This window comes from Mesoplodon mirus (genome assembly GCF_964341445.2).
Source record: "Mesoplodon mirus genome assembly, chromosome: 13".
NCBI lineage: Eukaryota > Metazoa > Chordata > Mammalia > Artiodactyla > Ziphiidae > Mesoplodon > Mesoplodon mirus.
This window is the reverse complement of record NC_138989.1, coordinates 48,569,620-48,582,719: the sequence shown is the minus strand read 5'-3', so window position 1 is coordinate 48,582,719 and position 13,100 is coordinate 48,569,620. Positions and strand designations below refer to the sequence as shown.

General features: G+C 36.5%; 1 protein-coding gene across 2 annotated transcripts in view; it reads right to left on the bottom strand.

The window, feature by feature from the left end:
* Positions 1–13,100, bottom strand: part of ASXL3 (ASXL transcriptional regulator 3) — a gene marked incomplete at both ends in the record, with an annotated part of 168,100 nt that overhangs the window by 127,402 nt on the left and 27,598 nt on the right. The window contains one exon of one of the 2 annotated variants that reach the window (XM_082640776.1): positions 9,256–9,342. In XM_082640776.1, coding sequence (XP_082496902.1) covers positions 9,256–9,342 — 87 coding nt within the window. The remainder of the gene's footprint in view (positions 1–9,255; positions 9,343–13,100) is intronic. The other variant, XM_082640777.1, reaches the window with a different exon arrangement.

Sequence of the window (13,100 nt, the reverse complement as noted above, 5' to 3'; positions counted from 1 at the left end):
AATCTGCTTGACATACTGCATAAAGCATGGTATCTCAGCACCAGGCAAGATAAATGACTGAATACAAAGATCTGTGTCCCTAATCTTAATGAGCTTGTATTTGTGATGCAAAGACAACACTTCCTGTTATGTTAGAATATCATATATTCTATTAAGAATTCAAGAGAGAATTTAGAAAGTCCTAAGTTTAATTTTTTTAATAAAAATAAAAAGCCATTTACTAGGCTGAAGACATACTCCACAGAGGAGAGGTTATATGACGTAAATGAATGACTCAGAGAAGGGTCTGGAACTACGCTGTTAAACCTTCAAAAGAAGGAACTTCACTCATCTATTAATCCAGCAGCTTCCAGTCTCAAGAACATAGCATGTACTTAATAAATGTTAATGGAATGAAGACATGCCTTAAAGCTTCCACAAAACCCCCAGGACTTTACACAGTGAGCAAAAAGGAGGCACTTAGTCGGTATTTAATTGATTAACTTCTACATGTCCACAATTGTTTTCCTTTCTCTGATGTTCTCTCATTTGACTAGTAAGCACCTGGGAAAAGCTCTACCCACACACCTGAGTACCCTGAACCTGGCCAGAAGATGGTTACCAACAAACTGAAGAGAGAGCAGAGCCCAAACACAAGCCTTATGCAGCACCTAAAACAGGACTTAACTTTTTAAAAAACTGTTCATAAAAATCATCTGAATTTCAGGCAGAATTATCTATTTGATTCTGCATAAGGCATCTCGGGAGGTGTAGGATAAATAGTCCTTAATTGTCCTGAAAGAGCTAGGACTTATTCTTAGGAATTATGCACTTGTAGCTTTTAGAAAACCTGGCTTAACAAAATGTCATCATTTTTATTCCTCTGAGAACAAATCAACTATAAAAAGAAGTCCCCATGTCAGCATATCAACAGTTTTGCATTTGAATTATGTTGTCAAGTTCAAAACAATGAAGTGAAACTTAAAATCATTTAGGCATGTGGCAATTAAGAGCACAAGCAATGAAATGAGGAGATAAGGAGAAAAACACCACCTAGAAAAAAAAATTAAATAATACCACCCCAGTTAAATGCCTATTTCTCCCCAAAGATCTTAACCTGCATAGGATACTGAGAAAGACTCACATACAATGTAATATTATATCCATTTCTGCTCCTATTCCTGCACTGAAATATTTATAGAGTGCTCAGTATTTCTGGAGTAAATTATACCTAGATCTCAATAAAGCTGAAATCACCTAAATTACCTTTTTTGTTCAATTATTTGGAAGCATGGAGAAAGGAAGCTTGACAGAATAAAAAGTTGTATTAAGAAATGGCCATTTCACAGCTATTATTGCATACCTTAGTGAATATTGATGCCTTGAGGGTTATACGCAGTCACCACAGCTATTTTTACCAAAGCCTTCAAATAAAATCCAAATCAATTTATGTTATATGACTCTACACATTATATTTGGACACGAAACATAAGCCAAGTATTCTATTGGTTTATATGTTAGGAATAACATATGAAAACACATATGAGGAGTACGTAAAAACAGAAGCACAGTACAGTGTTAAGCATATTGTTATGAATACCTTCTAAGTTGAATCAGATACTCAAAATTCTAGAAAAATTCTATGGTATGCCACGAACTCTGGAAATGTAAAGTTCCGAATTCTTTTTAAAAAAAATAAAGTTCCAAATTCTGAATCACTGTTGTAGACTGAATTTTTGTGTCTCCCCCACCCCAAGTCTTATGTTGAAGCCCTAGTGTGGCTATATTAGGAGATGGGATCTCTAAGGAAGGTATTAAGGTTGAAAGAAGTCCCTAGGATGGAGGCTTGATCTGATAGGTGCAGTATCCTCACAAAAAGAGACACTGAAGAGCTTTCTCTCTCTCTCTGCACATAAACACCCAGGAAAGCCCATGCGAGGACACAGTGAGAAGGTGGCTGTCTGCAAGCCAGGAAGAGAGGCCACAGCAGAAACCTATCCTGCCGGACACTGATCTAGGATTTCTAGCCTCCAGAACTAGAGAGAAATGTGAGAACATACACTTCTGGTGTTTAAGCCGCCCAGTGTATGATGATTTGTTATGGCAGCCTGAGCAGACTAACCAATCGCTGTTATTATAACTTCAACCTGGGAACCAAGAGGAGTCCTGTTGCAAATTTCATACATTAGTTTGAGGCATTCTACCTGAAAAGTGCTCCCTCCCCATTCGGCAGTCCTTTTATGGAACAAAGTGAAAACTGCCAGCTGAGCGCGCAACACACACACACACATACACAAAACACAGTTCCATGAATGACTCGTGGGCTCTACTTCTACTTTCCATATTATGAAAAGATTATGGGGGAGAGTTCACAGCAAAAGGCAAGTATAGTTGACCCCTGAGCAACATGGGAGTTAATTTGCATATAATTTATTGTCAGCCTTTCATATTTGTGGTTCCTCCATGTCTGCGGATTCATCCAACCACAGACTGTGTAGTACTGTAGGATTTACTATTGAAAAATATTCGTGTATAAGTGGACCCACAAATTTCAAAATCCCAAGTTGTTCAAGGGTCAGCTGTAGTCAACTGTGGCCCCAACATCAGATGCTTGACTACAAAGGCTTTCAAGTTGCCCAAGTCCAGGTTGATTAGGGTTGTGCTGAGGGGCTGAAATCTGACCTTGTAGGGTAATATTTCACACAATTATTTTCTAACTCAGAGAATGCTTTCACAGTAATATATCACCTTATCATCCCCTGAAGAATTACCTCAATCACTATGTCACTATAAAAAAAAGTAACTTTAAGTTTAAAAAAAGTTTAATTATGATACATCAGTTGCTTTTTAAACAATTAGTGATACCCATGTATAAGTTATGAATACTTATTTTATCAGTTTTATACCATTTAATTTAAAACTAATTAATTATGCACAAACAAAGCATATAATACTAACAAACAACGTTTTAAGTGACATATTTTGGGAAGAACCAAATGTATATAAAAATGACCAGATTAGAAATTCCAAATCTCATCTAAATGTAAGGTATAATGTATGCATTCACCATTCACATCATAAACCCTACATAATCAGAATATCATGCATTTATTCAGATACCATGTGATTAGGAAAAAAGTATCATGCTTGATTTCCTCTAATTATATCCAAACATACAACTGACAATAGCTTTTGATTCATAGCTTACTAGGCACAATATATTCTCTGGGATATTTTGGACTATCAGTTAAAAAATGCTACTATAAATGGGGTAGTGTTTGTTTGAGAAAAAAATAGATTTAAAAAACGGGAGACCAGGTTTAAAGAGACCAGATAAGAAGATACTGCATTAATCTAGTTGAAAATTTTTAAGTGCGAAGAATAAATGGCAAAGAGTAGGGATACAGAGAAAGATGTAGTTAGGACACAGAACTAACACTACACAAGAGCCAACTGGTCATGGGGGTGGGGGGGGATGGGAGAAGTGAGTTAGGAATGACCCTGATTGAGATTTCTAATCTGAGTAATGACAAGTAAAAGTTTATGTCAACTAAGAGATAAATTATTCTAAAGGCTTGCTTACACACACTCATGTATACACACCTAATATACACACATAAGTACATGCAGACTTGCTTACACACACTCATGTATACACACCTAATATACACACATAAATACATGCAGATTCCCCTATGATTCTGGTTAACAACACCGTTTCATTCATCCTTCTCTAAGGATGAATCCCTCACACCATTTACACAATCAGAAAATTAGACGTTGGCAAATGGCAAGGATGACACCATGAGTTAACACTGTAATTCTAAAATGCCCCAACACAAACAAACGAGACCACCGTTTCAGTATGAAAGAAGCGATGCCAACATGGAGTCTGGAGATAAGAATTGATTTTGCAGTTGAAATTATTTGTGTTTCTTTCTTATCTTTAGACAAAACATTTCAGCAGCCAGAAAGAATCATCTCCTAAAGTGCTAATTAGAAACGTAAATCTCACCGAGAGAAATGCCAAGAAATTTTATTGTTTGTCACTATACATGGTAATGGAATTTTCTGACATTTTATCCCCCTAGAAAAATCTTTAATAAACCACAGTACAAAGTGGAGATCCTAATTTCAGCATATCATGACAGAGACTGCAAAACAGAAATCATGAAAGACCTTAAGACAAGTAGCTTAAAACAAATTTATTCTACGAATTACAGGGGGAATAAAAAGTTCTCATTGATACCGGCATAATTACAAAATCTTGGGTTGTCAAGTGCATGCTCCACATTGCAAAATCAAAAATATGTCAATGAATAATACCAAGCACGAGAGAGATTGTTTATAAGTCTTTTCAAATGTCCCTACTGTGATATGTAATTATAGGTTGCTGCTCTATAAATGGTCAATGAGATCTAACATATATTATTTTTAAAGTAAGGCATCTATAGTATTGTAAAAGTGTACCTTATAAATATTGCCCTGCCCCCAACCCAACAGAGGGTTTTTTAATTGCTCTGTGATTTTTTGGCCTTTATTTCGTGACTGCCTCACCTCCATTAGAAAGCAATTTACCTATTATCAAGTAATATGACAACTATATCACAGTTCTTGCTACATTAATAACAGGTATCCTGTGATAATAATGCCTGGCACATAAGAAATTATCCCCACTGATAAATGGCTGCTCTGCTCTTGCTAGGTAAGTGTTACAGACCTCACTCCTTGACCTTGCTGCCCCGGGTGTGTCACTAAAACAGAGCGCATATTTCTTTGAAAGCATCACTTTAAAAATTACATGAGCAGAGAAAAACATATCCTCAGGCATCAAAACTCCCTCAGTCCTCTTTGTAAAGGAACTATAACTTCTGAATAAGCAAACCAAAAACAGAAAGGCAGAATTAGGACAACCCCCAGAGTCCTTCTCCTTTGCTATGGACATATGTTTAATTACTGCAGACAAGGCTATAGTCTACAGTAGCACCCTCTCTCCCTGAGGAAGTGGGAATGTTTAGCCAAGCAGTCCAAACAGGCATATCAAATATCCATCCATAAAAGCCGCAGTCTGGAATATGCACATTTCTATCCTCTCTATGCAAGCAACACGGTTCTTTGATTGATTATAAGATTCTGATCATCTGAAAAGCATTCCAAATAGCAGTGTCTTATCAGTCATTGACAACTCATAAACACAAAGTAACAGAAGCCTGGAAATACTAAGAATCAGTAAAGCAAGTACAATATAGATGGACCAGAATAAAATTATATTGACAAATATCTTCTATCTTATTATACAGAAGGGAATTAAAACTTACCAAATATATTTTTATTAAAACAATTTCTAGGAAATCATGCCATGCTCATATTATTAATTTTTTCCCAACAAAAACGATATGTCCTTCTGACAATTTATTTTATCTATATACCTTTTTGTAAACCACACAGAGAGTACTTATTTCAGTCTGGCTTTTCCAAATAGAGTTTAATCATATACTATACATTTCATCAATAACTTGAAGAAGATACACAGAACATGATATAAAAAGCTGTCCTCGTTTTATCCTGTCTACATGAAAATTATGCAATTTAAAGTGTCACTGGAAAAGAGGAAAAGGTACCATAAAATGTCAAGAATTTCATCTCAGTCAAACAAATTAACAATATCACATATACTGAACACATTCAAATACTCATATCAGCTTTGCCAAAATTATTGGTTTATTTTTTATTGTAAGTTACAAGTTTAAGCCAGAGGCACCTACAGTGTATGAAAACAGGCAACAGCACAATAACCTTCCTCAAGTTCACAGCTAATCTGCCAGAGGCTATCGGCATGCATCTATTTAATGGAATTCCCACAAAGCTGGTAGATTCCTTTTGATTAAAACAAACAATTAAAAATAGGATGAAAAATACAACTTGTAATGTTAAAAAGAAGCTTCTAACTCTAAATGCAAGACAAAATCATCACTAAGGACCAGCAAGTTAACATCTTGAGGAAGATTATTTACTCAACAAATATTTACTGAGCATCTTCTGAGTGCCAGGAGTGTTGGGTACCCTGCCCTTAAGGAGCTCACAGACCAGCGGGAAGACAAACAAGGACAAATGTACAGTCCAGTGAGGTCAGTGTTAAAGGAGATCTGCCTGACAACAGAATGAAGGGCCACCAACCCCCCCCCAACCCAGTATCTGAAACAAATGGTGTTATTTTAAAACAAATGGCATTGGAATGATGATGGATAAGGGGCCAATCTTCTCTTTTCCAGAAATGCCAGGCGCAGTGGCGGACTGTTTGGGGGAGGGCCACTAACGTGACCTCTCGTTCATAGAGGCCACTGGAAGGTTATGGGCACATCAGTAACTTTCACACGTCACTCCCCTACAGTTAATCAGGCATATCTGAAAGCCTGCACATCTTGAAAAACACATCATTAATAAACATCTAGAAATGAAACAGCTATGTTTGACCTTATGATGATGGACTTTCTAAATGTAACTTTACTTAAGAAAAATAGATACAGTTACACTTAATTTACTCAGCTACCATAAATACTTGGAAAACATTTAAGAATTTGGAAGGTAGCAAAAGAGTACATTAAGTAGGCAAAATAAATGTCAGAATCTGCTCCCTAAAGCAATATACACAACAGGTAGGAAAGCTGAAACTCATTCAGAATCTACATACTACTTTTATTTTTTTACTTATTTTTTTATTGGGGTACAGTTATGTTACAATGTTGTGTTAGTTTCTACTGTACAGCGAAGTGGAATTCCCTGTGCTATACAGCAGGTTCTTATTAGTTATCTATTTTATACATACTAGTGTATATACGTCAATCCCAATCTCCCAATTTATCCCACCCTCCCACTATTTTCATTTTAGAGATGAGTCTAATAAGCAAACTAGACAACAAGGGGAGAGTAGTCACAGATATACCAGCCATAAGTAACTGTCACAACTGACAGGAGGGAGAATTCAAAGAAACAGAAAGAAATGAGAACATAAAATGCATATTCTGGAGCCCTTTGCACAGAGCTGATTTTACAGAGTAGAACTTAAAATAGAACTATGGTCTCTTTCTTTGCCTGGTCCCTTTCCTATTCAACTTGTGAATTCCTTGCAGGTACTTTCAATAGTCCTATACGGGTTCATCAGTACTTGTAACAACAAATTTTTTTTTTTTTATTCACAGAAGGACACAATAATGGGGGAGGGGATGAAGAGGGAGGGTTGTATTTAGAGGAATAGGGTATGTTTTCCTTTTCAATGTTCTTACTCTTTAAAGAAGCTGCTTTGTGTTTTGTTTGTTAACATATACTTAGAGTCCTTTAATATACCATTCTGGGAAGACCAGCATCTTGAAAAAAATACGAAAAATGTTGTTACAATGATAAGTGTAATTAAGATGCTGTTCATGGCCATGGTACAGGGGTTTTATATCTCAAGGTACATAATAGCTGATAGTGGCCTAGTCACTCCTCTGGAGAAGAATATCATGATGAACAAATTTCAAATGTCTGCTTATAGGAGAAGCTTTTTATGCCTGCATTCTTGGGTTCCTCTGGCTCAGAGCCCACATCTGACAGGAGCTGAGATCTCTAGATTTTTACCCCATTTTTTTCTTTTGGCTGTAGCACAAACATGTCCAGTGCTTTCTAAATGGCATAAATATTTTCAGGGTTTCTGACAGGCAGTAAGGGGAAAATTAATTTCCAGGTGTCCCCATTTTGTTCCCTAACTCCTCACACTGACGTCTGGCTTAGAAGCAAGGATCCCCTTGAATAGCGCTTAGGCTCTGTCAGCAACTTCCCTCCGCAGTGTTACCTCCATGTTGTGGAGGAACAATTATTGCAAACAGGGTAGTTACATTAGCTCAGGCTCTTTCTTCAGAACAGGCAGAAAAAGCCTCCAAAACAGAGATGAAAAATTGAGCCTAGGTATCCTCTACCCCACTAAATTGTGATGTTCATGGATTAAACTTGCAAGAGATGCATTTTAAACAGCTAGAAGCTGATGTGATTCACATGTTACAGTAATGGGAGTTACAGGTAATACCAATTTTTTAGGAAAAGTTGGCCTCGGGAGGACATTGATTTCTCTCAGCAGGTTCTATCTCAAGATCAGATTCAAAAGGTAACTCAGCAGATTTAATTTTCACCAAGCTGAGACCACTGCCTTCTCAATGGCTTACAGGTAGACAACTTCATACAATTAAAAAAATTCACTCTATGTAACAAGGATGAGTAGATACACATGTGACAGCCCTATGGTTATTTTACCCTGTAACAAACTTTTTTTCCTCCTTGAGTAATATCATTTATATGACCCTAAACTGCTGGATAAAGCCAAAACTGTAAAATTCATCACTAAATAAAAATAATCCTCATAGATAAAATATAGTATATCCATACAATAAAATATTATTTGGCAACAAAAAGAAATGAAGTACTGATTCATGCTACCACATGGATGGACCTTGAAAACATGATGCTAAATGAAAGAAGCCAGTCACAAAAGGCTACATAGCGTATAACTCCAATTATATGAAATGTCCAGAATAGGCAAAACCACAGACATAAAAAGTACATTACTGGTTGCCAGGGGCTGGAGGGAATAGGGAATTGGGAGTGACTGCTAAGGGGTATGGGGTTCCATCTCAGGGTGATGAAAATGTTCTAAAATTAGATAGCAGTAATGACTGCACAGCTTTGTGAATATACTGAAAACCAACGAATTGTACATTTTCAAAGGGCAAATTTTATGGTATATGACTATCTCAAAAAAATTGTTATTTTTTAAAGACTCAATCATTGATTAATGATGCTCCAAGTAGAGTAATTCTAAATACGAGGACTAAATTTTCAACCATATTCGTTGGCACTTTGAATTTTATCAGAGTGAGCTCATCTTATATCTTGGGATCTATCTATTAAGATTGTAAAAAAGTTTCTCTTTCACTACTCACTTTCAGAAACGAAAGTCTCCTCTTACAAGAAAGAGAAAGATGAGTAACTCCAATTAGAGGCTAATTCACACAGTGCTGCTCTTTGTTCATGAAGTACACTCTGTATCAATCTGTCTAATTTATTAAGCAAACAGGTAGTTCCAAAGAAATCTTGGGTCACCCAAATATTTGGTAGTCACAAAAGAATCTGCAGGTAGTTACTTAATTCACAATCATCTACAACATCAAAATCTAGATACCCCTATTACTTTGCAATCAGTAGCAATTATTAATCAATGAAAACAAAAAATGTAAATATGAATACTGACCTTGTTTCTTTTAACCCTTCTTTCTGAATGACTTCCAATATCTGCTTTGCTGTCATTGGTGAGTTGGGGTGTTTTTCTAGTGCCTAAAAAAATAAAAATAAACATAAGATTCCTAGATTACTGCATAGAAACATACAAGATGAAAATGTGTGTGAATCATGCAATGTTTCCTTAAAATTTTAAAAAGGCTGTTATGCCAAAATTAGGTTCCATCACACAGACCAGGTGTCCGAAGTGAGAACATAATTTTTTTTCTGGACATCTATGGCAATTTCTGCAACATATAGGGGTCATTCTGCAAAAATGTCACAAACGCATACACACCAAAAAAAGAAATGTGAAACCTAAAAACACCAAGTTAATAAATGTATATAATTTCCTTTATTAAAAATTGCTGACATTTTATGGTTAAAGTCATGTTTTCAGGCTGTTAAAATGTTTCTTAAATTTCTAAGACCTTGGAAACATGAGCCTGAATACCACCAAGAGCAGAGAACAAAGTGCTGGTCAGAAATAACCTCACTGGATTCATATTTTGATCAACTTCTCTTATATTAATAGAATAAATAAAAACCCTTCATGGCCAAAATGGGAAAAAAGCATACAGAAACCCAAGTATCTCATTACAGTGTTTTTTCCAGTTCAGCTCAGTTTCCTTTCTTTTGCCTTTTCCAATTCATTTCAAGTAAATCCCTTCCTCTTCCCATTCAGCCCATCTCAGCTTTATGAACTGAGTCCTATTCTCTTTCTCTCCCATTCTGTCCTACTTATTTTTGAGTGGAAGTGAACTTTTTAAAACAAAGTATGGGGAATATATGGGACATAGTTAATTATTTCCACAGGCATTAGACCATCAGCCCTGGAAAGCAAGACTCTTTTATTTACCCAGGGACTTTACATGTAGTGAAATCCGTAAACAACGGTGCCCACACTGCTCACCAACAAGGTCTACAGAACCACCTCTGGGTACAAGAAACAAGTGCACACACATCTTCACAATGACTTCCTCCAAGGGTAGATGACACCTACTTAAATTTTCTGTACAGGAGCTTCTGCACAAGTCATGGCCCCATGCAACTTAATAATTCTAGAGTCCTAATTTATGATTATTATGAATATTAGACCAGAATTCTCATAATTATTAAGAATTAACAGGGTCACTCTAAAAACTAAAAATTAAAAAGGCTTCCAAATATGTTCAAAAGAGCTCTGTGATCTCTTCTACGATCAATGGCTAAATTTCAGCTAGGTCACTAGCAAAGGTCCTGCTCCTCAAGGCTCTCCAGTGAGTTACATACACAGCCTGCCCTACCTCACCATTAGGGCCACTTTCCTGTTCTCCCCTTTCTAGTTCCCAGGAAATTTCCCCATTTTTCCTAGTCTGGATCAGTCTCTTAGTTGCAGTTGGTAATTCTTTAAAGAATAGCGAAATATGAGCTACACTGGAAAGAGAGTGTAGCAACAAGTATGTCAGTAGGAAAGAAGGAAAACTGTCCTCACAGAGAACGCTTTAGAGAGCTGAACGGTCAAGGGGGGAAGACACATAGGCATAGCTGTATAGGAAGAGGACTAAAGTGTAAAAATATTGGTTAAAAAAAAGGCAAGAAGGAAACTGCATAATAGAGCTGTAAAGGGGAAAAGATTAGGTCACAAAGAAAGGCAGGAAAGATACAGACATGAAAATGAAATAGCCGACAGAATTTTTAAAATAAGAAGAACTGTAAGTAGAACAGTGCATACTTATGAATTACTGAAAGGAGATGCTGTGGTCACATGGACTATATACAGGGTGGGCATCACCCCAAATGATAGGCAACGCTGGGGACACTAATGGTCTCTCACAGAAGATATGGGCAGAAGGTCAACAGACACAGACATACACAAGTAAGCAAGCAAGGAAGAGGGAAACTGGCGGGGAGAGGCACGGGATGGCAGAAAGAGGGGGACAGAGGAGAAGGGAGAGAAAGGAGGAAAATTGAGCTGAACTGGGAATGTCCAAAAGGCAAACTGATTAAATCTAGAAAGGGCCGAAGAGGAAACTCCAGTGTACTGGGTAACGTTTTAATGGAAAGTTGGGCACACTCGAAAGTGGGGTTACTCACTGTGGAGGATTCCCTCTTTCTCTTCCTGAGTACAGGCCCCTCAGCACACCTGGGCAGCTCCTCCCAGCAATTGAGAGAATTTGGATAGCCCTGTCCCCTTCTCTATGACATCACATCCTACTCTACAAAGAAGTAAAAGTGCCAAGAATTACATCGTGAAGTGGATGAGAGGCAGGAAGGAAATGATGAAGCCACACAAACACCAGAAGCTACCCTCAGTTCCTGCAAGACAGAGAAAGGGGACAGAGAAGAAGAGGGTCCTGGATGTGAACAAGCTTCACTGAACTAGCTGTGGGAACATTTAGAGAACAAAAGATAGAGAGATTACTTTCACAGAACAAAACATGGATAGCATCAAAATAATATGACACATGGCAGAGACATGGATCAGACTCGCAGGCAGCCATACTCCAACAGGACAGTGGGAAGAAGCCACAGTCAGAGTGAAACTACAGCCCCAAATGTTAAACTGAGGAACTGCCCACGCCCCAACGATTGATGTCTTGGCTATGAGGTGTTAACGGTTTCATACGTCCTGCAAAATCATACTCCCTGGATTATCTTTCTTGACATTTTCGAATACAACCAGTATTTGAATATGTCTTCCTGGTTATGTAACACTTATTTTGAATTTAACGTGTTCTTCCAATTGTTTTCCACCTTGTACCTACCTCTTTAGAAACAGGGGTCAAGGATGCAATAGAGCAGGGAAGGGAGTAGGGTTATCCACAATTTTTAAGGTCATGTATCATAATAAGCTTTTTCTAGAAAGAGGGTCAATTAATATTTCGGATAATCAAAACAGGTTCAAACTGACTTGGTCAATAATGATTCAATTGTAACAAAACAGGAAATCCAATTTCAAAGTCTGCCATGGATAATAATTATTTATTAATAAAATCATCTTGTTTTCTGGTTGTAAGAACTGGAAAAATGCAAACTCATACCTCTATTATAGAAAACAAAATGCACTCATAAGCTTACAACCAAGAATATTAACCCCTGCTAATATTTGTGTTTTCCTTCTAGGTTTTTTCTATTCATACATACTTTTAAAATATAATTATAATTATATAAAGTACATGTATGCATAGTTAGCTGTCTTGCTTTTCTTCATGTAATTTAAATTCTTCAAAATGGGCATCATAATTAACACTTAACTGAAGATAGGCATTTACGTTGTTTTAAAACTTCATTAATAAAAATAAATTTCCAAAGAATATATTGAATGTAAAGTTCTTAGAATATTATTGGGTCAAAAGGATGTGAGCTCTGTCATGTCTCTTGATACACTGTCAACTGTGTCCAGAAATATTTTAACAATTTATACTCTCACCAAGCAGAAATGAATCTGCCTCTCTCTCCACAAATATGCCAGTATTAAATCTTATCTTTTTAGCAATATTTGCAAACCTAGTAGGACAAAGAAGTTGCAATTCATTGTTACTCTAATTATATTTTTGTAAATACTAAGGAGAACAAAAACTTTATTTCAAATGAATATCATATGGGATATGACATGGGATATTTCTGTCTTTCTCATTAATGTGTAAAAAACTATTTATATAGTAAGACATATTCACTGTTGTGCATGTTAATAACAGATTTTTATTCCTTTTGTTGGTTATTTTTTGGATATTTAGGGAGATACATAAAGTTTTCTATTTTCACATGAACTACTCCTCAGACTTTTCTATTATGACTTCACCTGCTCTCATATTTAGAAGTTCCTTTTATCC